General features: G+C 38.2%; 2 protein-coding genes across 2 annotated transcripts in view; both read right to left on the minus strand.

Moving 5' to 3' along the window:
* The window catches only part of LOC135219503 (metalloproteinase inhibitor 2-like), a 267,035-nt gene extending 260,913 nt beyond the window's left edge, over positions 1–6,122 (minus strand). Inside the window, exon 1 of the mRNA XM_064256325.1 lies at positions 5,308–6,122. The gene's annotated coding sequence lies outside the window, so the exon portion shown is untranslated. The remainder of the gene's footprint in view (positions 1–5,307) is intronic.
* An 8,831-nt stretch (positions 6,123–14,953) lies between these two features.
* On the minus strand, positions 14,954–27,109 carry LOC135220259 (uncharacterized). Its single transcript, XM_064257525.1, has 2 exons — positions 26,915–27,109; positions 14,954–15,729 (listed from the first exon to the last, which is right to left on the minus strand). The coding sequence occupies exons 1-2, from the start codon at positions 26,969–26,971 to the stop codon at positions 15,421–15,423; spliced, it is 366 nt and encodes a 121-aa protein (XP_064113595.1). The 5' UTR covers positions 26,972–27,109; the 3' UTR covers positions 14,954–15,420.
* Between the last annotated feature and the right edge of the window lie 402 nt (positions 27,110–27,511).

The following is a 27,511-nucleotide window of genomic DNA, read 5'->3' on the forward strand; positions in this document are numbered from 1 at the left end:
ATGGGATGTGGCTTCCAAACAAAAGTTCTCACAAAAAATGAACCTCCATTTTTCCAGTTTGGATGGAATTGTTGGAACAGCTTGATAATTTGGTAATGGGTGGAATATGGTTCCCTTGTTTTATCCTAACTACTGATAAAAGTTCCACAGTCATAAAATTATACCGTTCATCGTGTATTTTTAACTGGGAGGTTAAGTAACTGAGGTTTAATATAATAATAATAATAATAATAATAATAATAATAATAATAATAATAATAATAATAATAATATCAGGTTAATATCAGGAGAGGGATCTTCCAGGGCGACTCACTGTCCCCACTACTCTTCGTAGTAGCCATGATTCCCATGACAAAAGTACTACAGAAGATGGATGCCGGGTACCAACTCAAGAAAAGAGGCAACAGAATCAACCATCTGATGTTCATGGACGACATCAAGCTGTATGGTAAGAGCATCAAGGAAATAGATACCCTAATCCAGACTGTAAGGATTGTATCTGGGACATCAGGATGGAGTTTGGAATAGAAAAATGCGCCTTAGTCAACATACAAAAAAGGCAAAGTAACGAGACTGAAGGGATAAAGCTACCAGATGGGAGCAACATCAAACACATAGATGAGACAGGATACAAATACCTGGGAATAATGGAAGGAGGGGATATAAAACACCAAGAGATGAAGGACACGATCAGGAAAGAATATATGCAGAGACTCAAGGCGATACTCAAGTCAAAACTCAAACGCCGGAAATATGATAAAAAGGCCATAAACACATGGGCAGTGCCAGTAATCAGATACAGCGCAGGAATAGTGGAATGGACGAAGGCAGAACTCCGCAGCATAGATCAGAAAACCAGGAAACATATGACAATACACAAAGCACTACACCCAAGAGCAAATACGGACAGACTATCATCACACGAAAGGAAGGAGGGAGAGGATACTAAGTATAGAGGACTGCGTAAACATCGAAAACAGAGCATTGGCATATCTGAAAACCAGTGAAGACGAGTGGCTAAAGAGGTGCATGGGCAAGAAGGACTAATAAAAGTAGACGAAGAACCGAAATAAATACAGAGACAGGAGAATGACAGACAGAACAGAGGACTGGCACAACAAACCAATGCACGGACAATACATGAGACAGACTAAAGACTAGCCAGCGATGACACATGGCAATGGCCTACAGAGGGGAGAGCTAAAGAAGGAAACTGAAGGAATGATAACAGCAGCACAAGATCAGGCCCTAAGAACCAGATATATTCAAAGAACGATAGACGGAAATAACATCTCTCCCATATGTAGGAAGTGCAATACGAAAAATGAAACCATAAACCACATAGCAAGCGAATGCCCGGCACTTGCACAGAACCAGTACAAAAAGAGCATGATTCAGTGGCAAAAGCCCTCCACTGGAGCCTGGTGCAAGAAACACCAGCTACCTTGCAGTAATAAGTGGTACGAGCACCAACCTGAGGGAGTGATAGAAAACGATCAGGCAAAGATCCTCTGGGACTATGGTATCAGAACGGATAGGGTGATACGTGCAAATTGACCAGACGTGACGTTGATTGACAAAGTCATGAAGAAAGTATCACTCATTGATGTCGCAATACCATGGGACACCAGAGTTGAAGAAAGAAAGAGAGGGAAAAAAATGGATAAATATCAGATCTGAAAATAGAAATAAGAAGGGATATGGGATATGCCAGTGGAATCGTACCCATAACTCATAGGAGCACTAGGCACGATCCCAAGATCCCTGAAAAGGAATCTAGAAAACCTAGAGGCTGAAGTAGCTCCAGGACTCATGCAGAAGAGTGTGATCCTAGAAACGGCACACATAGTAAGAAAAGTGATGGACTCCTAAGGAGGCAGGATGCAACCCGGAGCCCCACACTATAAATACCACCCAGTCGAATTGGAGGACTGTGATAGAGCAAAAAAAAAAAATAATCATCATCATCATCATCATCATCATCATCCTTAACAAAACAATAGCAGTAAATACATTCTCAGAAGAGGGAAATCGCTGTCCCGTACATATGATCCCCACAATCAGAGATAAAGCTATCTTTTAAGTAAGTAGTGAGCGTCATAACCAATAATAATAATAGCAATAATAATATTAATAACATACAGTCGGCAACATGAAGATACTTTCCTTCGGACCAAAAACATCTGGTATCATTTACATTCTACTCCGTCCAAGACTCCATGTATCCAAGTCACAAAAACTTGAACAGTTCATGATAAGCTAAGTCTTTAGTAGAATAAATAGTGATTATCAACAAAAGAGACCCCTACTACTGAAGTTTTAAAAAATCTCTATAAAAAGTACCTACGACGAATTTTTTTTAACGATAATGTGACGCTTAATGCCATTATAAATTCCTGATACTGACTGTAAGTCGAGTGTTCGTTTGTTCTTTTCACTGATAATACTTCATTTTACATTCCATCTTTCCACTTCTTTCTCGACTAAAACTAACAACGTGCAATTAAGTAACTGCAGAACTATACCGCCAAAAGAAAATAATTTTACCCAGAAAAAAAATTAAATAGCAAAAGTTTTTTCACAAAACATTAAATCATCACATGAGCTTCAAAACTAACATCACGCCATACTATACATACATGCATAAATATATACATACAAATAAAAACGGGAAAAATAACAAAATACTGAAAAGTCAATAATGAGTAAGACAACAATTAAAGAAAACTAGTTTCACAGCTTTAATCAAAACCGACGTCTTAGAGAGTGCTTCTCAACCTGGGGGGGGCGGGGGGGGGGGGGGGCGTCATCAATTTCCAGGGGAGGCGCGAGCCCTGGGGAAAAATGAATACAAACAATTTCTAATTATATTCGTTATTCTCTTAACGAGTGAGGAACTAATATTCAGAGGTTTAAGAAAAAATGCAAAAGTATCGCTTTATAAACGTTACTTTCCTAGAGTCTAGTTAGGCTCGTTGGGCTGATAGTGTTTTGTAGTTATTGACCTCCCTCCCTATCCTTCGAAACCCCTTCTTTTTCTCTTTTTTTCTAGTCTGGGAAGGAATTTTACTCACATACGCAAGGGGGGCGTGGAAGGAAGGACCGACTCTAAGAGGGGGCGTGGTCATATAAAGGTTGAGAACCACTGTCTTAGACTAACAATTTAAAAGCATGTAGGCGGATAGGCGTATATGATAATATTAAAAAGAATTATTACACATATGCCAAATGCATGCAACTTAAGAGATCCAAATCTGGACATAATCCTGATTATCTACAATAGCTAAACTAGGGGACTGAATTGCCTTGGTAGTAACTAGTTCCCTTCGGTATGATAATCGAGCTCAGTTGGTTTTGTAAATTATGATTTTATGGCGCTATTTAGCTAACCCAGTGCACGCCTTGTTTAAATTCGAAGTTTTAACTATAAAACTCAAGAATTTCCAATTAAAATTTTAATACAAAAATGTAAAAAAGAGAATCATAAAACTTGCCTAGTGGGTTCACGATGCCCTAACTATTCGTTTACATGCACGGAAAAAGAAATCGGCTTTAAAACTGGCTTAAAGTTAACAGTAATGTTGAAAGACCGTCTTAATTCTACCATATGCCCAGTATGACGCGTGAGAACGCCTAGGGCTACATCCATACCTGCATTACTGCTGCTTTAAAGTTCTGAATTATGTTTATAAGCAATGAACAATTCTTTTAAATAATTTTCATTATTATTCTCTTCTTCACACTCTCCGTGACATTCTGCAACTCACCTAAACAAACTAGAGTTCTTGCTGGCCGAATCAGTGTTGCCAACCATGATCTATAACCTTGTGGTGCTGAAATTAAAAGACTGCGTTTGTCCCTACAACAGCGAATGGTATTCACTCTCTTCACTCATCTTCCATCGACAAACCTAGATTAAAAGTTGCGAAACAAATCTACGTTAATACTGTTCCAAGACTTAAGTAGCAAGATGCTATTCCTTTCAATATTTTTGTTACATTAGTGGCAAAATCACCAACTGTTTTCAGATAAAACTACCGTAAAACATAGGCACAAGCCGCACAACACGAAAACCTTGATATCAATTGCCATTAACATTCGTGGCGATTTCTCGAAATTTCTAACAAGTTAAGGAGTAAAACCATGCAATTCCTTGTTTGGTCTTATACTTTGGAGTTCAACAGAACTGGAATCAAATTTGAGGCAAAATTTTTGGAACACTATACACTAACCACAACCATGCTAATCTCGTCAACCACTTTCGTACAGAAGAGACCCAACTAGTCCATTCTTTTTTACTACGAGTGCTTAGTGCATTATCAATATATTATTCAAAATAATATTCTATCGACATCGTTATAACATCACAAGATGGACATCGTGAACGCATTCAGAGCCTGGTGTTTGAAAGTGTTCACCTTCACCAAAGGTCAATACAACAAAATGAATAAGCTAACCAAACGAATGGAATTCCCTTGGCCAGAGTAGCTTCGCATGAATGGCATCGAGAATCCTATGGATTCCTTGTGCATCTACAATATTATTTAAGAGAGTTAATTTGACTTCTTCCATATCTAACAATCAATTACAACACCAATAAACATGGAATGTATACAATGACCAAAACCTATTATCTGCACGGCCTACGTAGGCCTAGTCTCAATGAACCTTTCAATGATTTTTTTTTTTACAATGAACACATCCAAACTGAGTTGCCTAACTGCTAGACTTCAGGACTGATAGGCTAGGTAGTTATTCGATTATCGAATTTCTCGTTTCTGTCATATTATCTATAAATAAATGACAATATAGTTAAGGAAGTATATTTAGCTTCCGTCGATAACGGATCCAATCAATCAATAATCTATATATAGATATATATATATATATACATATATATATATATATATATATATATATTATTATATATATACTATATATGACTATATATACCTATATATATATATATATATATATATATATATATATATATATACGTATATATACATATATATATATATATATATATATTAATATACAATATATATATATATATATATATACGTATAGATACGTATATATATAATATATATATATATATATATATATATATATATATCACACGTAGTGCGTGTCAAGGCTACAGGTATTCAATGAAATGCTATCTTAAGTCTTGCGGGCTACCAAATTCCTGTCAATTCACACATAAGAACTAATATTTTTTTCTTCTTTTTTAGCTTTCTTCGTTAACCACAGACTTCGAGAGAGAGAGAGAGAGAGAGAGTAAACGTGTTTGAGCGATCTTACCTTGGTAACTATTAAGTCTTGACTTATTGATGATAAAAACAAGTCCTTCAACACTTCTCTGCAGTCTGGCATCCTTATATTACTCTCATGACGTCTGTTTTCATTACTTATTTATACTCCGCTGACTCCTTTTTCCATGACATATTATGATGACATCACTTGTTGCAGGCTGATGTGCCCAAGAGGCCAAGGGGTGGGTGTGGGGGGGGGGGGTGGAGCGTTGTACATCAAGGGTATTTGTTTGTTTGCTTGTCTGCCAGCACAGCTGGATCCTTGAGCTCTCACTGTATCAAAATATTTTTGTTTACGAGCATTTTCCTTTACCTCTGACGCACTAAATTCCATCTATTTGCGATTAAGAGGAAAAAAAATTCACTGCATCCACATTTAACTGTCGAAAACCATACTGCACGAACACGTACCTAATGCAATGTCTAAACGACTTATCAATGCAGCACCACTCAAAGCCTAGTATTTGCGATCGTATGGCTGCTGTTGCTATTTATTAACCCCAAGTTGCTTGCCAGGACTTTGCAAGATGAGGCTGTTCCTCACCCAATGCAGTAAATGGGGCGTGATCCCAACTTTTTGCTTTCGCCCACCCTTTTCTGGGTCACTCGCCACTTGACGGCATTCGGGAATCACATTTTACTTCTTTGTCGCCATTTCACTTCTTATCGCGAACTGAAACAACAGGTACGACTCTTGTGCTGACGGATTGTCACCCACTTTCACAGAGTTAGACGTTACTGCACATATTGCGGTTCCCGTCTTCACGCACCACCACCATTAGTGCCAGCCAACCGTTATTTGTACGTCTGGCAGACTGTCACTTCAGCCGGATCCGCGGCCCTGGACAGCGGTACGACAACCGTAGGGTTTGTGTTGTTTATCTTGTTTATTCGTCGTTCGATCGTTTTCATTTTTGGCTATTGAAAGTTTCTTGGATGTAGATTTGTTTATGTAAAAAATAAAATTTAGAATAATAGAAACATATAATAACTAATGAATGCTGTTTAAGGAATATTAATTAACCATGCTGATTAAATTGCGCTAGGTCATTTTACTGATATAGTATTGCATAATTGGATACCTTAGTGAAACTTATGTAACAGTAATAGATGATGTGAAGTGTAGCTAATATTCTCTTAGTAGGGTAATATTGAATATAATTCACAACGCGTTATCTATGAGAAAAAATCCGCACATAGATGTAGTTTTGCATCGAACCAAATAACTGTTGTAAGTACCTACTTACCAGGATCCTGCTACTACCAATCGTTTCAGTGACCCCGTGTATCACGCCAAATAAGTTACTTAAACTCAATCAGGTTCTGTTATTCTGACCTATGATACACAAGAATTTTTCAGTTAGGAAGAAAAATGTGTATTAATCGGTACAGCCCAAATAAAAAGTTTTTAGCCTAACATAAAACATGACAAGGAAATCCATCCTTTGTGATAAGACTGTAAACTGGCACCGAACTGTAATAGAAGTGATTTACAATTTTAATTACCAAGCTCCCGAGTGAGACTGGAGGACTTGTCGCGTCTCAGAAGAGAGAGAGAGAGAGAGAGAGAGAGAGAGAGAGTAGGCTGCTTAGAATATAAGAAATGTGTTGTGAGTCTACGTTTTAGCTGTCTTAAAAACGGGCCGCATATCATGAAACAAGGACACAAAACTTAAGAATTCAAAGTATCTTTCATATCACTTTTCTTGAACTTTAACTGACAACCTATGAATCATGAATTAGTATGTTTTAAAAAGTTATCTATTGTGCTTCCACCTACTAGTTCGTTGTTCATATTCCTTTTAATCACATAGAGAGAGAGAGAGAGAGAGAGAGAGAGAGAGAGTGGAATGGAATGGAACAGAGAATTTAACCAAACGCCTAGCGCTGGGATCAATGAGGTCATTCGGTGCTGAAAGGAAAGTTGAGAGTAAAAGTTTGAAAGGCGTAACAGAAGGAAAACTTCACGCTTGCACTATGAAACAATTGTTAGGAGAGGGTGGATATCAAGATGGAAGAAGGAGAATATGAATGGAGGTACAGTGAAAGGAATGAGACCGGTTGCAGCTAGGGGGTCGAAGGGACGCTGCAAAGAACCGCGTGAGGTGAACTGGAGGTACTACACCAGAGAGAAAGAGGGGGGGAGGGGTGGAGAAAAATCTGCCATTTTGAAATAGGCAATCAATTTTGACAATGACCACTAACTTCGGGCTTGAAACCGCACAGACAAGCAGGAGAGAATGGGGGAGTGAATGAGAGACAATGGGTAGGAAGGAGGAAATACTAGGTCATTATGCATAAAAATGTTAAATATATAAACAAAGAGGTATATGAATAATAAATAAATAAAGTCCGGCTCGCTCAACAATAAAATCGACCTAGATTTTGGTCAATAGACTTTCCAGGTTTGGATTCGAATAATTTTGGCATTTCTGGAATTTGGTTCAATGCCTTCCCGTATAAACCAATTTTGAAACAGACCACATTTCGACCTTGCAATAATGTAATTATACATTATTTAAACAGATCCAAGAAAACGATAAAAAAAAATTGTAAGCCTAGATGAAATGCATGTAAAAATAAGTTGTTATCCTTCAGTGACAAGTAGTCCTTTTGAAATGGGTGGAAGTCACATCAAATGGCAAATCATGGCACCCTGTCTCCTACAGGCTTCTACAGGAAGGAAGTGAGCAGGTCTCTCCCGATAACCAGGGTCACTGGGCTTCACAATTAAGCCAGCAAAGAAGCCCATACCAGCTTTATCAAACAAGGGATTTGGGCTTCTCAAGGAACCACCAAAGGGACCTTGACAACACTTGGGATCGAAGATTTCCTTCTGTCTTTTTTATGATTACGGATTAAGAGAGCGAGGTCATTGCTGTTTTGCACTTGACCTATGACAGAAAACGCTGCTGTCAATATGTCTTGCAAATTTTGGAATAGTGTCTTATATTATTTGATTGCCAGGGGATGTGGGAAGTGTGTCCATCCTGTCATCTCGTCTCGGTAAAGTACAGTTACGTACTTAAAAACGGAGGATTGAGACGAGTAAAACAGAGGACTACTTCCGCGGCCTGGTTCCTGCCAGTCGTCGACGCCGACCGGAACATTTTTTTTTTTTTCCTTTATATGTTGTTTATTTTTGTCACGGCGTTCGCCATCTTTTGCTTATATTTTTACAATCATCCCCAAGGGGCTGGTATAAACACGATGGCCGTTTTGCGCGTAAACTGGCAATTACCAAAACCAGACGTGCGTGGCAGTGTGTGGTCGTTACTTTTTATGTAAGAAAATCCTTTTGAATAATATAGTACATGCATTTTCGCCTGAAAGTATCATCATGCAAGAAAAGGAAACTTGCGTGCTTTTTCATTTTTGGCACAATAAGTATAGGTGATAATTCAACCATTGTCCCTTTTAATAGTTTGTTTTCCGATCTAAAAAAAAATGAGAAGGAAAAATTATTTCATGTTCAGCTAATGATTACCTTCTTGAGTGAATGGTCAATTGAGTTAGCCATAACACGATGAGGCTGAAGGTAGAGACCTAGCTATAGGCCCACAAACAATGGATGCTGCAACAGGCAATTGCAATTTAACAAAAGAAGACAAGGAGAAACTAGGTCTAACATTAATATTAGTTAATTTCTGAGATATTTAAGCACTGCCTTCAGCATTCACATTATACTGTTTTTCTATCTATGCTAATATGTATAGGTGTAGCTACAGATTAATATGTTTTTTTTTTTTTTTGGGGGGGGGAAGGGAGTTCTTTGATTTCCAAGATTTTATTGAGTTTTCTCAGTTTGGTGCTTTCGTTGGCTTTTGCACACAATACAAACAAATAACTGGAAATAAAAGAATAATAGGAGTTGCATTGTGAAATGCTAATAGGGTGGCTGGCCTTGTTGTGCCAAGGAATATTGCTGGTACGAAACTCAAATAGGTTGAATATATTCAGTTTATACAAATACATAAAAAGATTATGTGTATTCATGTTTCTTGAAATATACAGTACACTATTATAATCTGAAGCCGCGAGCATGAACAGGTACCGTGTTGCCGCCCACAAAAATAATTAGCAACATTTGATTTGCACAGATCATGAAAACCAGTGAAGATAATTATTTTTTTAAATATGTGAACGCTTTGAAAAATAATACTGGCCTCATTTTTTCTTCGTTCTTATTACAGCCAAAAATATTTTGCTCATTTTGACTGCTGTCTATGCTATGAAATCTATATATATATATATATATAATTAATATATATATTAATATATATATATATATATATATATATATATATATATATATATATATCTTATATGTAAAGTTTGGAATGCAATTATAATTGTGGTAATATGATTAATTCACATCAGAACTTGTGTATCATGGTATGAAATGTTTGTTTCTGTGTTCAGATTTCCCAAATTTAAAGATAACATGTGCTAAGTAATCCCACTTTTCATTTTGAAGTACGTAAGACACACAGAGAGTGAAAGCTCATAAGCCTTTTGAAGGGAGTCGTATTCCCACTTTGAGAATGTCTTAGCAAAGCTGATTTCGTTATCGATGTAAACACATCGCGGTCGGGCCTGTGAAGGAACAATGGAGCCTTATTCATAGCCATATGTGAACGCAGTCAAAGAGGCCCTGTATTAGCTATTCCTATAGAGATGACGTAATATGTTTTTGTGTTGGACTAGATACTAATCGCCCATACGCTTATGGGGTGAGAGAACCTTATTCATTCGCTTGGAGGAGAGCGGCGTGCGTTAGTCTATCTCTCTCTCTCTCTCTCTAAAAATCTCTCTCTCTCTCTCGCTCGCTCGGTTGCGAGGCTGTTTCAGTAACTTAACGTGACGAGCTGGTCACTCATTTTTATATAATTCTTGGTAATATATGTGTTGTTTGTGGAATCTGAACATAGTATTATTTTTGTTAAATCAGTGAAGGCGCCCAAGAAAATAGTGAAAAAGTGTAAAATTGTAACAAGCCTTTTGATTGACGCTGCAGCTGTGTATAAGGTATTTTTACAAATGTTTTGAAGTGCACTTCTGGGTTTTATCATTTCTAAACATTTATTTTTGCTTTGTTCTCTTGATATATCCCATTTTTTTTATATGCTTAATGTGTGTACTGTCAATGCCTTAATTGTTTTCATATTATGCATTATGTTTTTCTGCATTGTCTTTATTTTGTTTAATTAGTTTGAATAATATTCTATTGTGTACATTTTGAATCTTACATTTGTGAATTAACTTGCACTTAATTAAATTTAAATTTCAAATTTAAGTATTGCTTTATGATTTAATTTAATTAATTTTCTTGATAAACCTTGATTTAATTTTGCTTAATAATTAATTCAAGAATTAATTAAACTTTTGTTTTCAAGTAATAACAATTTCCCTGAGATTGTGAATTTCACTTATAAATTTTGAATTTAGAAATAAATTTTTGTATTTAAAATTTATATGAGTATTTTGCTCCAACCCCAGTATATATTAAGCTATATTTTATTTTGTTTAGGTAGAAATATAGAGTGATAATTGTGACGTTTCCCACAAATAAAACAGAATCAGGGAAATACTTAAATTTGAATTTGCACGAGCAATGCCCTTGAATTAAGATTACCTCACACATATCTTAATGAACTTAGACTGATTATTTTCTTGACTGTTCAGTTAGAAAAAAGGGATCACTCTTACCTTTAGAGTATTCAGTCGTTTAGTATTTGTGATGAAGGGTCAGGTGTCTGTCTGTAGTGAGGTAAGTAACAACAGGTACTTGCAACCAGGTACTTGAACGAACTGTGCCCTAAGTACAAAGGGTGTCCCAGACCCAGGAATAAAAGGGTCTCTTGTACTAACAAGTACAAATGGTAAGTGTAGTAACCAGATACTTGGCAATTTGGGTTAACAAATATTAATGGTGTCCAGACACAGATCTTTGACTATTTCATGCACCAAGTATTAATGGTATCCAGACCCAGATACTCTACGCCACTTCGTCACAATATATATATATATATATATATATATATATATATATATATATATATATATATATACACACACACACACACACACACACACATATATATATATATATATATATATATATATATATATATATATATATATATATATATATATATATATAAAGTTCTGTGAGAATTAAAAAAAAGGCTAATTAAAGATTACAGCATACTATCTCTTTACAGTGGCATAATTACTTTTGTAACGCTGTATGCCCTGTGGTAGGGGTGTAAGAATATTACCACCGTAGGTCCTGCAGGTCGTAAAAGACGACCAAAAGGACAGCTGCTGCCTTGCAGTGTTACCTTTTAGTAAAAGGCTAGGCCTACCGCCAACAACTGTGGAAACTGCTGCTTTGCAGTCGTACTTTTCAGTAAAAGGCTAGGCCTACCGCCAACAACTGTGGAAACTGCTGCTTTGCAGTCGTACTTTTCAATAAAAGGCTAGGCCTACCGCCAACAACTGTGGAAACTGCTGCTTTGCAGTCGTACTTTTCAGTAAAAGGCTAGGCCTACCGCCAACAACTGTGGAAACTGCTGCTTTGCAGTCTTACTTTTGAGTCAAAGGCCAGGAGGCCCACCGACAATAACTGTGGAAACTGCTGCCGTGCTGGTGGACTTTTTAGTCAAAGCGAGACCCTCCGCCAATAACTGTGGTTGATGACAGCAAGGGCATGCGGTCGTAAAAACCCCCTTCGCCAAACAATAAACCATACCTGATGTTTAAGGCTCATCAGGCAACCGAACCCTTAATGTAGGGAGAACTGTGGGAAAGATGAATCACTTTTGTAATGCTGTATAGTGAAAAATGAGAAGGCGACAACAATAAAAAATAAAAGCCTACTGCCCTTTGATATACTGATAATGATCTTAAATTCAATTTTGCTTGGTTTCTTACCTTACCTAACCTAGGGTGTTGAATCTTAAAGCGCTTGTGTGTGCGTGGCTGTTTCTATAGTCATACCAAAATTACTACAAATATGTAGTATGTTTTTGGCATTGCCACTTTTCCCAGATTTGATTCAGTAACCATTGACCTAAGTTGGGATGTAATGTAGATGTCAGGTTAAGCACCCTGACACTTTGAGCTATGATGATAGTTTGAGCTTGTTCTTAAGGTAGTCTATGTGCACACTATAGATATTTCAGCTAGATTTGCTTTAGCTAGAGCTATCTAAAGAGTGTAAACAGCAGTAAGAGTGCTCTAGCTAGACTCAATCTCCGATTTCGGTAAAGTTGTTGTAGACTAGCAGCTAGTCATAGTGTTGTACCGGACACAAGGTCGAGAATACTTGCCGAGATTGCTCTAGCTCTATTTGTGAACTCTAAAGCTTAGTGTACACTGTAGATTAAAATTCTAGCTAAACTTAGTTTGATCTACAGAGGTTACTCTAAAGTGTGTGTACACTAGCGAGAATAATCTACCACTCATGTACACTATCATAAAGTTGAGGAGGGACTCTCAGTCTGGATCCATATTCGTGAGTGGTAACATGTCACGGTCAAGGAAACTATAGTCGATTCATTTAAGGTAGATTCTTGCGCCTACGAGACGTTTGTTTGGCGGCCTCTGATTGGCTGGTACCGGGAGGTAGGCCGCTCGCTCAGTCTCATTATTTTCTACTGTGGCTTAGAAAACTAGCAATATTATGTTTATATTTCTTCAATCAACTCACGCTTTGCTCAAGATAGGAAAATTTTGGTCATACCATAGGATTCGTTATTAATTGTACAACTAAGTCATCTTTTCCTGAAATCAATTAGATAAAACACAAAGGAATTACATCGAGTAAAAGTGAAAAGAGAAGAATTTAATTCTTTATACCTGTTTTTATTTATCATCGGATTTTGCATCATAAACACGATTAAGATAAAATAAAACTTGTGTTTTCATACAAGAAATTCACCCTTAATACGCTGGTGTTTTCAGATTTTGGATGCATGTAAAATGTGAGGAGAAAATGAAGAATATGTCTTATTATATTGTATCAGTAAATGATTCAAGTTTGACGGTATTGCTGAGAGAATGAGATCTGCAAGGCGTTGTCGACTCGTTGCGTCTGTCTCCTCAGCGAGAGATTTGAGTTGCCAATTAGCGATATAAAAGGTTGCAGTTTCGACAATATTTACCATGTTATATTATTACATTTTCTAAAAATAAATACACAGAATTTCCATTATAACTGTCGAACATTTTAAATGCAATATCATATAGTATGTCTGGACATATCTGATAAGGAAAAAAATAATAATAACCAGATGGATGCATCTGGTATCGTTAGCTCAGACCCATGAGGGCTGCGGGGAATTCAATCCAGCAAAGAAGTTGAACTCTGTGGAAAGACGACTTCACACTCTTCAATTCAGCCCAAACTTTAATCAGGTTGTTTCAAGATTTTGTTTCTAATTTTATTTTATGAATATATTTTCAAATGAAAGAGACATCAGAAACTTATTTGAGTGATATGAAATAATAATCTCAGTGAAGTAATAAACAACAAATAATTAAGAAAGATTGACTTCCTATCAGGCTGAGTCAAGTACGGCTGCAACAAAAGACATATTCTTCATTTTCTCTTCACATATTAGACGCATCCAAAATCTGAAAGCACCAGCGTATTCAGGGTGATTTTATTGTATGAAAATACAAGTTTTAATTCATCGTGATCGTATGACTTATTAAAAATCCGATAATAAATAAAAACAGGTGTCTTCTTCTGCTTCCCAGCTTGTTCCCATTTTTATATGGGGTCGCCGTTTTCATCTATTTCTATTCTGCGCTTCTGCCTCATCAATTCCCTTCTCATGTAAGTCTCCTCTCACACAGTCCTTCCATCTCTTTCTTGGTCTCCCTCTTCTTCTTCTTCCTTGCACCTCCACCCCCATAGTATGTCTCCCAGCGTGGTCCTCATCTCTCCTCAACAGGTGTCCATACCATCTCAGCCTCCCCTCCTGCACTTTCTTTGATACTTCCACCACCTTAGTCGACCCCCTTATGTAGTCAGGTGTAAAGATTGAAATTTTTTCTCTTCACTTTTACTCGTTGTAATTCCTTTGTGTTTCGTCTAATTGGTTTCAGGAAAAGATTATTTAGTTGTACAATTAATACCGAATCCTTTGGGATGACCAAAACTTTATTATCTTTTGGAAAACGTGAGATAAATGAAGAAATATAAACATACTGCATGTTTTCTACATCACAGACGAAAATATGACACAATGAGCGAGCGGCCTACCTCCCGGTACCAGCCAATTAAAGGCCACCAAACAAACGTCTCGTAGGCGCAAGAATCTACCTTAAATGAATCGACTATAGGTGCAGCAGCTGCTGCATTAGTTTTATCAAGGAATTTGAAGAAAAAGAAAAGGTAAATATGGGTTAGACAAGATGAAGAAGGGTTGCATGCAAAGCTTTTGCAAGAACTGATCGTTGAAGATGATAAAACGTTTAAGAATTTTGTAAGTTGTCTCGTGAAGATTATGATTATCTGCTTGAAAAGGTGACACCCAAACTTATGAAGATTAACTCTCATACTTAGATTCTTAGCATCTGGTAAGTACAAGGAATAAAAGAAAAAATGTTCTTCTAGAATAAACTTATATTTATTATCAAATTATACTGAGAAACTAAAAAGCAATAATTAAAAAAAAACTTATATGTGCAATTATTATTATTATCATGAAAATAGGTAAACATAAAAAGAACAATTAACATATATATTAAACTAAATATTTTACACTGTCATGTAGTATATAATTTATAACTATATTATATACGAATTTGCTTTTCAGGAGATAGTTATCACTCACTAATGTATGCTTTCCGTATACCAGTTGCTACTAAAGCAAAAATAATTCCAGAAGTATGCACTGCACTGTATGATGTTCTGAAGGAGGATTATCTCAAGGTTAGTAGAACTAGCTATAATTCTGTTAAAGAGTACTGGAAGCTGATGTCACCAACATCACTTGTCTGAGCATCTGACTCAGAAGGAATGAAGTCTTTATCTGTCAAATCAGTGTATGAACTTTGAAGTACAAGGGTAGAAGTAGGGGATGAGAATTCATGGTCCTCTTTTTCTCCAATTTTTATTATTGCTTTCATGATCGTACGTTTCAGTCTTTTCGATGGAACGTAATTGACGCAGTTCGGATACAACATATTCTCCAAACCACGAATCATCATCTTGTGGCTGATTCAATGTACCTATGGAATTTTTCAATGCATTCTCTTCTTCACTGTGTTTGGATTTCTTAGAACATTTTCTTTTAGTATTTCCTACACCAGATATACCAGGAGTGACATCAGGATTTAGAACTTGCTCTCCAGTTTGAGGGACATTTTCAGTGTTAACCTCTGATGGTGATAGAGTCTGTCAAAATGAAAAGAATATATTGAAAAAATTTAAACATAATACAGTAGTTTGGGATTAAATAATTAACAGTAGAGATATTGTCTGGATACTTAACTATTTGTATTTGCATCATTTTGCTTGAAAGAATTTTGCAGATAAACAAAAAAAATACAGCATTCAGATCTGAATTTAAAAGGGCGTAAGGATAAGTTAAGTGCATTTTTAAAATTTTGTAAAAAAAAAAAAAAAGAAATTAACAAACATGCGTTATATAAAACATGAAATTAGTATATATATGTATATATATATATGGATATATATATGTATATATATATATATATATATATATATATATATATATATATATATACACATGTATGAATATATGTATATATCAAGTTGTTTGTCAAATTTGCGTTAATGGTATTCATTATAGTTCAACATTTTTTTACACGCATCCTGGTTGCTTACTCCCTTTTCCATAGTATATTTTAAATATTTCCTATTATAGTTTGACAGACCCTCTTATTTAAATATTGTAGAATTACAATTGTGTTTCGTTTTTTCAGACTCCTAATTCCCGTGAGGAATGACCGGAAGTGTCCAAGGATTTTGAATTTAAATGGCAGTTTCCAAATTGCATGGGAGCCCTCGATAGGAAACATGTGGTTATCAAGCAACCACCTAACAGTGGTAGTTTGTATTTAATTACAAGGGTACATACAGCATTGTTCTTTGGTTGATGGAAACTATAAATTCCTGTACATTGACGTTGGCTGCAATGGTCGGATATCTGATGGGGGTGTTTATGGAAACAGTTCTTTGTAAAGTACTTTAGAGAACAAATTGTTAAATATACCTGATGAAAGGCAGTTAGAGGGTTCAGGAAATGAGGATAAAGTACCATACGTTGTTGTTGCTGACGATGCCTTTCCTCTGAAATCTTACATTATGAAGCCATATCCATTCCAAAATCAACCAGCCCCAAATCGTATTTTCAACTACAGATTATCCAGAGCACCCAGAGTTGTTGAAAATGCGTTTGGTCTGATATCCGCACGTTTCCATGATTTAAGATGACCAATGGAGATATCGTCAGAAAGGTGAAGGATATTGTTTCATGTATATTTGTTCTACATAACTTTTTACTAACTCGGAATCAGTCCAAAGCTGTTTATGCTCCACCAGGAACGTTTGATAGAGAAGAGGTTGATGACATTGTTGAGGGAAATTGGCGAAAAGAGGGATTTCCGAGAAGTACTTTACATCCCCTGCAACCCAATCCAGCAAGAAACTCTAAGGTTGGCCAAAGACATTCGTGACCAGTTCAAACAGTATTTCATGACACCGGTGGGCGAGGTCCCTTGGCAATATAAACATATTTAACATTCTATTGTCATGTTAATGGTAGCTACATGAATTTCATGGATTTGAGGATAGGATTTGGTGAATAGATGGATGGAAGTGAATTTCCTAAATTTGATGTAGTATTGTACTTCATTGAAAGTAAAGTGTTTTCATAATTTATCGCCACATACACATTTAATATAATTATGTGGTTGTTTGTGTGTTCCTATTTTTGTCCAAAAAAAGTTAATAAATCATATTTCTTAAAAGACATGTTTCACTTACCATGTTTGTAACAGTAGTTTCTTGGGGTTTCACACATCCAATCATGAAGTGAAGAGTGTCAAAATATTCCCATTTGCTTTTCACCAGTACATCATCTGCACCCATGCCACTCTTCTTTACTTTCATTTTCCTTATTTCATTGTTCATTTGGCACCGCAGATTGTGCCACTTTCTCGCTATTTCAGCCTCACTAACATTTAAAAGCTCTGATATTTCTTTTACAGGAACCGCTTTCTTTTCTTTGTTCCTGTAGTCTTTCAATGCTACATTCCAAAGTTCAGGGAATCTTTCGTAGTGCTGGATTAAAAGCATTGTCTGAGTGCTATCCCATTTGTATTTATGGTTAGATGCCATGACTATTCCAGCACGCGTCTAGGTATACTGATTACTCTATTCAGTTGGGCAGAAGCACCTAGAGTAGTCTCGTAGAGAACTCTCGACCGCGTGTTCACTAGTATTCTAGGTAGACTAAAACAACCCTAGCGAGAGCTGAGAGTAACTATAGCAAGAGCGCTCTCGTTTCTGTGTACACTATCTAGAGAGGTCTCCCTAGAGCAAATCTAGCAGAAAAATCTACAGTGTACACTAAGCATAATAGAATTTTTTTTCTCTCGATCTAGGGAGAAAACTGCTGTACAACGTGAGTAAAATGACGTCCAATGAAAAATGGGATAATGATCGGACAATGTCATTAATGCAGCAATATGAATGGTTCCCAGAAATCTGGAATGTCTTGATACAGTTACGCAATAAAGAAAAGGCAATTGCTATAAAAAAAATAACAAAGACATTAAATATTCCTGAATCAGAAATCACACGAGTGTCACAATCTGCGTTGCAAAAGGAATCATGAAATGGGGAAAACAAAAAAGAAGAAAATTCAAAATTGACACGGGAACTGACGCTGTGACTGAAAAGTTCATATATAAGAATTCTTCGACGCTTTTCACTTTATGATTGGATGCAATACACCACAAGGAAGCACCAGTGCAAATATGGTAAGTGATTCTCACCACTAAGTCTCTCCGAGTCTGACTGAGACTTCCTGGTCAAAGATCAAATACATACCAGTGTACACTTGACGATAGAGCAGGCAGTCTCGCTAGATTTAATCTACCATCACTCTATCGAACCTCTAGGGACAGCAAATTACGGTGTAGTGTACACACACTCGGTGGCGTAGCTAAGGGTGGACATGGGCGGGCACGTACCCAGCTACAAGAATTCACTTTTTTTTACCCTATTGCAGACCATAATATGTTATCAGAAATAAAAAAAAAGTGGTTCATTAATGAAACCTGCACACTTGTGAAAGCATTACAGTCACTTAACCCACAAAGTACGGAATTCTTACCTTTCGAGAAAATGTGTGGACTTATTCATGCCTATAATGCTACCACTGAAGATCTCAAACATGAGCTGTACTCTGCAAAACGCATGTTAGAAAGACGTTACAAGGATGTAAGTGACACTGAAAAACCTAAGGTTTACCTGTCAGTCCACCCACGACCGTTCGACGGATGAGCGTCCACACGCTCATTTCTCGCCTAGCCTTCGTCGTAGCAACAACTATATCGCAGCAATGGAAACTCTGCTGGGTGATAAAGAGTTGGAGCTACATAGACTACCTGCTGCTGCAGCAATTCACTTCAAAATAGGAGAGAAGCAAAAAAGCGTAACAGAGTGTAGTCTAAATATTGCTTATTAAAGAGAGATGTCTATTTTCATACAATATTAATGAATAAGGTTGAATTACACCTACAGGTTGATTCAGTTATATATGATGCCTAGGCCTATACCAAACTGTATTTATCACATGGAAATAGTCTTTATTTATTATAATATGATTCGGACTCAAACGGTAAACAAATAGCGCTGCGGGGTCTAATAATTTCAAATGCATTGTCATATGTAAATATACCAATACACTGTTTTTCTACGCAAAAATACAGTCTCTCTCTAAACTTATTGAATGCAAAGCCTTAAATCTAAATGATGGAACAAATAAAGAATTCCAGACCTTCGGGGCAAGATGAGAGAGAAAGAGAGAATTCATTAGACAAAAGGGTAAATAAAGGAAAATCCGCAAATTTTTTGCTATAGATGATAAAAAAAATCGCACGGGGAGAGAGAGAGAACAGAAAAAAAAGATGCGCACTGCAAAAAATCCCTAATGTTCTTACAAACTTGAGAAAAAAGATCCCGTACAAAATATAGAGAGAGAGAGATTTCAGTAATTTATAACACCAAGAGACAAGACATAATAAAAATCTTTCAGAATCTTTCCTGCTATATTTTGGTAAATCAAAATATCTCTCGTGGAATATACAACGAAAAATAGAGAGAGAGAGGAGCGTATATGAATTGGGTATGGCCTCTGTAGGTAACATACAAGTTTGAAGAAGATGTGGCGTTACCTGGCCTTGGCAGCATCTGTTGTTGAGACATTGTTGTCCGGATGTTGTTCGAAATACGGAGGAATAGTCATCTTGTTTGCTGTGGCTGACTATCGCTGGTGAGGTTTCTCCTGACTGATGATGGGGCTGAACAACACAAAGAAAAGGAATTGAACGAGAGAATTACGGCCTTGCGAGACACCGTCCAGTGCCAGAGAAAGCACTGCGTGAACTTGGTCAGGACAATTCTTCAGCTGCATGAAGAGATTCAGAAGGTGGGCAGAAGGGAAGAACGCACTCGTGTATTCCAGATCACCCAGGAGGTGTTGCAACAGCAGGCCTGGCAAGACAGGACCCACTCGCTCGAAGGTGAAACATTGTTTCTGAAAAGGGAGAGCGAACAAGAGAAGAGGGAGAAACGGCAGCTGGAAGACAAGATCCTCAAGATGGCAGAAGAAAGTCAGCAGCTGAAGGACAAGGTGAAGGAAATTGGGCCGAGAAACAATGCCCTATGTGAGAGGATAAGGGAAGTGACAGTGCAGTTGGCAGAGACAGACTGCCTGCTTGAGAGGCTCGAGAAACTCCTACGACAGAAGGAGAAAGACCGAAGAAGCAGCTCGGATGGCGAGGCTCATCCAGAAACAAAAAGAAGTGACTGAAAAGCAGAAATCCGACAGGAAAGGCCTCGAGCTGAGGTTCCAGCACCTGCATAAGGAAGTGAAAGACCTCTGAAAGGAAAAGTGTGGACTCCAGTCTCCAGTGTGAAGTTGAGGTGGCGAAACTCAAGAGGAACGAGCTGGCATGCCTTCTAGAGGAACGAAATCGTCGCCTGGAGTCGCTGGAGAGGAAGGCCGTGGGGAAGGGAACGACCAGCTGGAAGATGAGGTTCGACAGCTGCGAGGAGCAAAGGAGAAATTGGTGCACAACCTGAAGACGTCTGGAGATTCGAGGACAAATGGAAACTGCAGAAGCTGCTGTCGATCTTCAAGGAATGGCGCAATCAAGTGTGTGCTGGCCTCGCTCAGACGGATCAGATGTGAAAATTTTGAGGAGAATGTTTGTTGTATGGAAAGTTTTATGTTTATTTTGTAATAAGTTTGCTTTGTTAACCTTGAAGGAAATTGAACTTGAACAGAAATAAATATGTTAAAATGTTTTCTTAGAGTTTTATTGATTCCTGGAAGGGAAAGGAAAATGAAAATAGGAGGATTTTAGAGACTGTGAGCAAAATGAGAGGACTTGTGGAGGCGCCAGGAGTAGAAGCAAAAGGATTCAGAGAAGCCCCAGGAGAATTGAGAGGATTGAGTAGGATTCGTGGAAGTGTCAGGAAAAGAAGCAGAGGATTCAGAGAAGCCCCAGGAGAATTGAGAGGATTGAGTAGGATTCTTGGAGGTGTCAGGAGAAGAAGCAGAGGATTCAGAGAAGCCCCAGGAGAATTGAGAGGATTGAGTAGGATTCGTGGAAGTGTCAGGAAAAGAAGCAGAGGATTCAGAGGTGACCCAAGAGAATTGGAAGGATTGATTTGAATTCGTGGAGGTGCCAGGAGAAGAAGCAGGGGATTCAGAGAAGCCCAAGGAGAATTGAAAAGATTCAGTGGCGTATTCTGGTTCTAATGCTAAGCATAGGTGTTGCTCTCAGCTGGGACTGGTGGGCGAGGTCTGCCATGGGTCCCGGGACAGCTCGCCCGCCACAGGTCCCAGGACGGGCGGGCGAGGTCCGCCACGGGTTCCAGGACAGGCGGGCAAGGTCCACCACATGTTCCTGGAGGGGTGGGCGAGGACCACCATGTGTCCTGGATGGGCAGGCGAGGTCCACCACATGTCCTGGGATGGGCGGGCGAGGCCCGCCACGAGTCCTGGGACGGGCGGGCGAGGTCCACCATGTGCCCCGGGATGGGCAGGCGAGGCCCGCCACGTGTCCCAGGACGGGCGGGTGAGGCCCGCCACGAGTTCTAGGACGGGTGGGTGAGGTCCACCATGTGTCCCAGGACAGGCGGGCAAGGCCTGCCACTGGTCCCAACGGGCAGGCGAGGTCCGCCACTTGCCCCAGGATAAGTGGGCAATGCCCGCCACGAGTCCCAGGATGGGAGGTCTGCCACGGTCCCAGGATGGGTGGGTGAGACCCACCACGGGTCTTGGGACGGGCGGGCCTGCTACGGGTCCTGGGATGGGCAAGGCCTGCCATGGGTCCCAGGACGGGCGGGCGAGGTCCACCACATGTCCCGGGATGGGCAGGCGAGGTCCGCCACGTGTCCTGGGATGGGGCTGGCGAGGCCCGCCGTGAGTTCCGGGATGGGCGGGCGAGGTCCAGCATGTGTCCAGGGATGGGCAGGCCTCGCCTGCCATGGGTCCCAGGACGGGCAGGTGAGTTCCACTACATGTCCCGGGACAGGTGGGCAAGGCCTGCCACGGGTCCTCAGACGAGTGGGAGAGGTACTCCACATGTCCCGGGATAGGCGTGCGAGGCCTGCCACGGGTCCCGGGACTGGTGGGTGAGGTCCGCCACTTGTCCTGGGACGGGCGGGCAAGGTCCGCCACGGGTCCCAGGTCAGGTGGGCAAGGCCCACCACGGGTTCAGGGAGGCATGGGCATGGCCTACCATGGGTTCCAGGACAGGTGGGGCACCCGGCAAGGTGGCGACCAAATAGGGCCACTAGGTCTGGGTCCCTTGGCTGGGAGGCAAAAGGGTCGGGCTGCCATGGGGGGGCCCCAGTGGGAAGGTGACGGGGTCGGGCTACCTTGGTGGGGACGTGACTAGGTTGGGCTGCCAGGGGTGGGTCCCTTTCATATATTATATATATTTTATATATATATATATATATATATATATATATATATATATATATATATATATATATATATATATATATATATATATATATATATATATATATATATATATATATATACATATATATATAGTGGAACCTCTACATACAAAAGTCCCTACGTACAAAAAATTCAGGTCATGAAAGTAAAGAGGAAGATTTTTTTGCTTCAGTATACGAAAATAATTCAGGTTGCGAAAGGGTGAAGTCCGAGATTCGCCCGGGCCGCCGAGAACAATTTTAAAACTAGCGCGCCGCCAACTCAGTAGACTCGCCACCATCCTCCCACTGGTTCCTCATGCTAGTCACCGCCGTAAGATCCTGCTCTCCTATTGGTCACGATTTGTCCCATCATGCCTCTATGTAAAGGCGTTCCTTGACCATTTTTTGTGGCAGCATTATCGTAAACACTGGAATGCGTTCGTTCACATATATTACATTTGTTAACACAAATTCGTGTTAGTGATTTCGCTTTCGTTGTACTGTAAGTTACTTTATCGGTGTAAACTTAATTACTTACGTTATTAGCCATGGGTCCTAAGAATGTTGCTGAAGTTCACGGAAAGAAGAGGATGCTTGCTATGGCGAATGAAGATGGAGATAATCAAGAAGTGTTAATGTTTTCTGCCATTTGTTAATGTGTTTCATAAAGTTAAGTGTTCTTGTTTTCTGCCATTTGTCCTCCTCCTCTGTCGATATTTTCGGACATTGACTCACTCGAAAGGTAAGGTTCCACATTTTACTACATACGTACATACAGCATTTCGTGTGCCCTGTAAACTAATACACTTTATTTACAGGTACGTACTACAATAAAGGTTATGTTAGGTACTGAATGGTCCAGATTGTTGTATTTCATTGTTTATTGGTCAATTTAGCTTTATAAAATTTAGTGTGGTGTTTTTGTAGGGCTTGGAAAGAATTAGACGATTTACATGTAAAACATAGTTCTAGTCTTCTAGATACGAAAAAATCAGGTTATGAGGGCCGCTTTGCAATGGATTAATTTCATAACCTGAGGCACTACTGTATATATTATATAATATATATATATATATATATATATATATATATAATATATATACTATATCTATATATATATATATATATATATATATATATATATATATATATATATACATGCATATATATATATATATATATATATATATATATATATATATATATATATATATATATATATATATATATATATTGAATGAACGGTTTTTAGATCTGCCATATATATATATATTATATATATATATATATAATATATATATATATATATATATAATATATATAAATATATATGAGAGATTTTTAGATCTGCCACTGCCATACCATCTCAATCTTGACTCTCTTATCACCTCTGTAATCTTTACTAAGCCTTCCCTTCGTCTTATTTCATAATTTTCTAATCTCTCAAGCAGCAATATTCCCATAATCCACCTCAGCATTCTCATCTCTCTTTTCTCTGAAGCTTTATTTCCTCTTTTCTTCTTAGAGCCTCTGTTTCTGCTCCATACATTAACACTGGTCTTATCACTGTGTTATATATTTTGACTTTTAGCTTGATAGGCATTTTTTTCTCACAGTCTATTCCAGCTACCTTTCTCCACTTCACCCATGCAGCTTTTACTCTACTGTCAACTTCAGCCTCACATCCTCCCTCTTGGCTTAAAGTAGATCCTAAGTATTTAAACTTTTCTGCCTGTTTTACAATCGAGTCTGTCCTTTCTTGTGTTACTATGCTGTCTCTATTTTCCATACTGCGCAGCAACACCTCTGTTTTATTCACATTCGCCTTTTAAAAACTACTGACAATAATTTCCTAATAAGGGAGAACAGTCTACGTCTTTACCCCTATCCACGCTTCAGCCTTGTAGGGTAATAGTCCGACTCATTGACATTGTACGCTTAATCATCTAGTTTTCCTCCAAGCAGAGTCTATTCACCATTGTATCTACCTTTGACAGAGATCTGGAAGTCAACGTAAGATTTCTGCCTAATGGTTTTCAATTTGATTTCGTTGCTATTTCCTGTGATAATTTTATAGTGACATTCACTCTAGTTACGAAGAAAGGTGGTAGAATAGTATAATGATTCGCTTGTGTGTGTATGCGTGCGTATGCTTGTATTTTTATGTGCATACTTGTTTCAAACGAACTCGTCTGGAGGCATTCAATTGAAGAATGATTTTGAGTAAGGGAGGATTTGTTAATAATTGTAAATTGTATGTGAAAATGATTTTGAAAAATTAACCATCACAAGCACAAGTCGCTAATGAAACTCTCTCTCTCTCTCTCTCTCTCTCTCTCTCTCTCTCTCTCTGATTAGCGATCTTTTCATTCTGTATTTCCCATTACATTCTGTTATTACTTCTTTCCAATGAATGGTAGAATATTCTTTGGAAGCTTGAATTTCCAGTCAATCTCCCCTGTGGTGGGCTGTTTCCATATGGATAGGGTCATCTTCTAAATAATAATAATAATAATAATAATAATATAATAATAATAATAATAATAATAATAATAATAAAACTAACAACAACAACTTTGAGATACAACGGCTTCTAGAAAGGTTAAAATATAACGAACAATAAACAAGTTCACGACCGTTCGACGGATGAGCGTCCACGTACAGAGTGGAACTGTCAGTTGGACAGTCAACTCGAGGTCATTGCCCTCATTTCTCGCCCAGCCTTCGTCGTAGCAACAACTATATGGCAGCTATAGAAACTCTGCTGGGTGATAAGGATGTAGAGCTACAAAGACTAGCTTCTGTGGCAATTCACTTCAAAATACGAAAGAACCAAAAAGGCATATATAACAGAGTATGGTCTAAATATTGCCTATTAAAGAGGGATGTCTATTCTCATACAATATTAATAAATCAGGTTAAATTAGACCTGGGGGCTTATTCAGTTATTTATGAAATAGACCGTGAAGCCTACTTTCACTTTACTCTGTTTTTTTTTTTTTTTTTTTTTTTCCATCTGTCCACCCGCCTGTGGAGTTTGCGCATGGTAACACTGCGTCCCAACTTTAAATAGTTACGCTATGTGCAAGTTTTAGGTAAATAAAAGGATATCTGGGTATATATTTGCACCTGAAAAGTGTTTTAATAATTTACTGTATGCGAATTACACCGTTAATATTTGAAATAGGATATTGTTATTATTGTTGAATGTAAGCTGCCCTTACAGGGTGGCAAATGGAACAGCCAGATGCAGTGGGGGGAAAAGTGCTAAAACGCAGTTTATAAAAATTAAAAGTATATCCTGATGTACTTACGTGTAATGAAGTAACGCGTAGCTTAGTAGCCGAGTAGGTGTGGTCCATTAAAGTTGACCTTGCCGTAGTGAACAGCGAGAGAAGCAATTTTCCCGCCACTGCGTCTGGCTGTTCCATTTGCCACCCCAAAAAGGCAGCTTACATTTAACAATAATAACAATATCTTATTTCGAATATTAACGGTGTAATTCGCATACAGTAAATTATCAAAATACTTTTCAGGAGCAAATGTACACCCAGATATCCTTTTATTTACCTAAAACTTAAACATAGCATAACTATCTAAAGCCCAGGATGCAGTGTTACCATGCGCAAGCACCACAGACGGGTGGACAGATGGAAAAAACCGAGTATAGTAACACCTTTCATATAAAGGCAGGACACTTGTCTAGGCCTATACCAAATTGCCTATTGCATGGATTTTTTTTTTCTTATATTCATCATAAGATTTGGATTGGCAACGGTCTACAAATAGCACTGCATGGTCTAACAATGAAATGAATTAGGCAAATTTACATAGTTAATTCATATTCTAGTCCGAGCGGCCGAGATCATTCCCAGACGAAATCCAGCCGCAAACTGTCATAGAATCGTTATTTACCCATCCACACATGCGATCACCTGTCAGTCGGTCGAAAGAATTTTAGGTAATTTCATCAGTTTATCAGTTTTGGTGAGTGGACTGACTCCACCCACAAACTGCCGTCCGACAGGGAGATTGACAGGTAAACCTGTGCGTGAATACCCGGCCTTAGGCCTATAAATTTGATACCTATAATGAAATTAACAGGATATATAACGCTTACTTCTGTATTTCTTATTATCTGAGCTTCTGAAGAATTAAAATCAACATGAAGTTCAACATTAATTTAGTTAATGTTAAATCCCAGCTGTAAAGAAGACTACTATGCTCATCAGTGGAGAATGTCTCCTCTTCATCGCAAAAGATGACTTTCTTCCACTGAATAATATTGTAACACAAACCCTAGCCTATCTTCTTTGTGTTTCTCTGTTAAGAAGGGTTTCATGGCAGGAATATGATAAAATGATACCTTGGCCTCATGTAGCCTGTTACGGATGATTTTGCCGTTAACTTGAAGGGAGGGCATATTGTTCACTCTTGATAGCAACACCAGTTGTCAGGGGAGTTAGTCGGAACTCCTTCAATGATCAGTCGATGATGATCTTCAACAAAAGTGCAACCTTGGGGTCGTCCTCCACTTTGTTGTTGTTGGGTGGTGCGGGGAGAGGGGTGGGTGTTAGGAACGCCCAAAAAAGGGTCTGAAAACATAATTTCACATTGAGTAAAAAGTGCAGGAATTTTAGGATGGGATATTTATTATATTTTCATAGAATGAAAATGTAAAAAATAAATAATGTGTATATTAAACAGCACAGAAAAATTATTTCTAATAAAATGTATCATATTTTTTTTTATTTTTTGTTGTGAAACAATGGGTATTTGTCTTTAGATTTTAGCATGTTTTAATTGCTGTACTGAATTGAAAGGCTATATTTTTGTTCAACTATTTTATTTACACGTATAACTGAGAATACAAGAAAGTGTTTAATTTGTGTCTTTTTTATTTGAGGAGTCCCCTGCCAGAAGGGCATAACCCAAAATTTGGCGGTTTTTAGTTAGTTCTGGA

Source organism: Macrobrachium nipponense, chromosome 1 (assembly GCF_015104395.2).
Source record: "Macrobrachium nipponense isolate FS-2020 chromosome 1, ASM1510439v2, whole genome shotgun sequence".
Taxonomy (NCBI): domain Eukaryota; kingdom Metazoa; phylum Arthropoda; class Malacostraca; order Decapoda; family Palaemonidae; genus Macrobrachium; species Macrobrachium nipponense.

What these genes read in the sequence shown, in the direction of transcription:
- LOC135220259 (XM_064257525.1), bottom strand. Translation starts at nt 26,971, where the DNA reads ATGCCCTCCCTTCAAGTTAACGGCAAAATCATCCGTAACAGGCTACAT. An exon ending in ACAGGCTACATGAGGCCAAG is followed by an intron (nt 15,730 to 26,914) that starts GTATCATTTTAT and finishes TCATTTTGACAG; the next exon opens with ACTCTATCACCATCAGAGGT.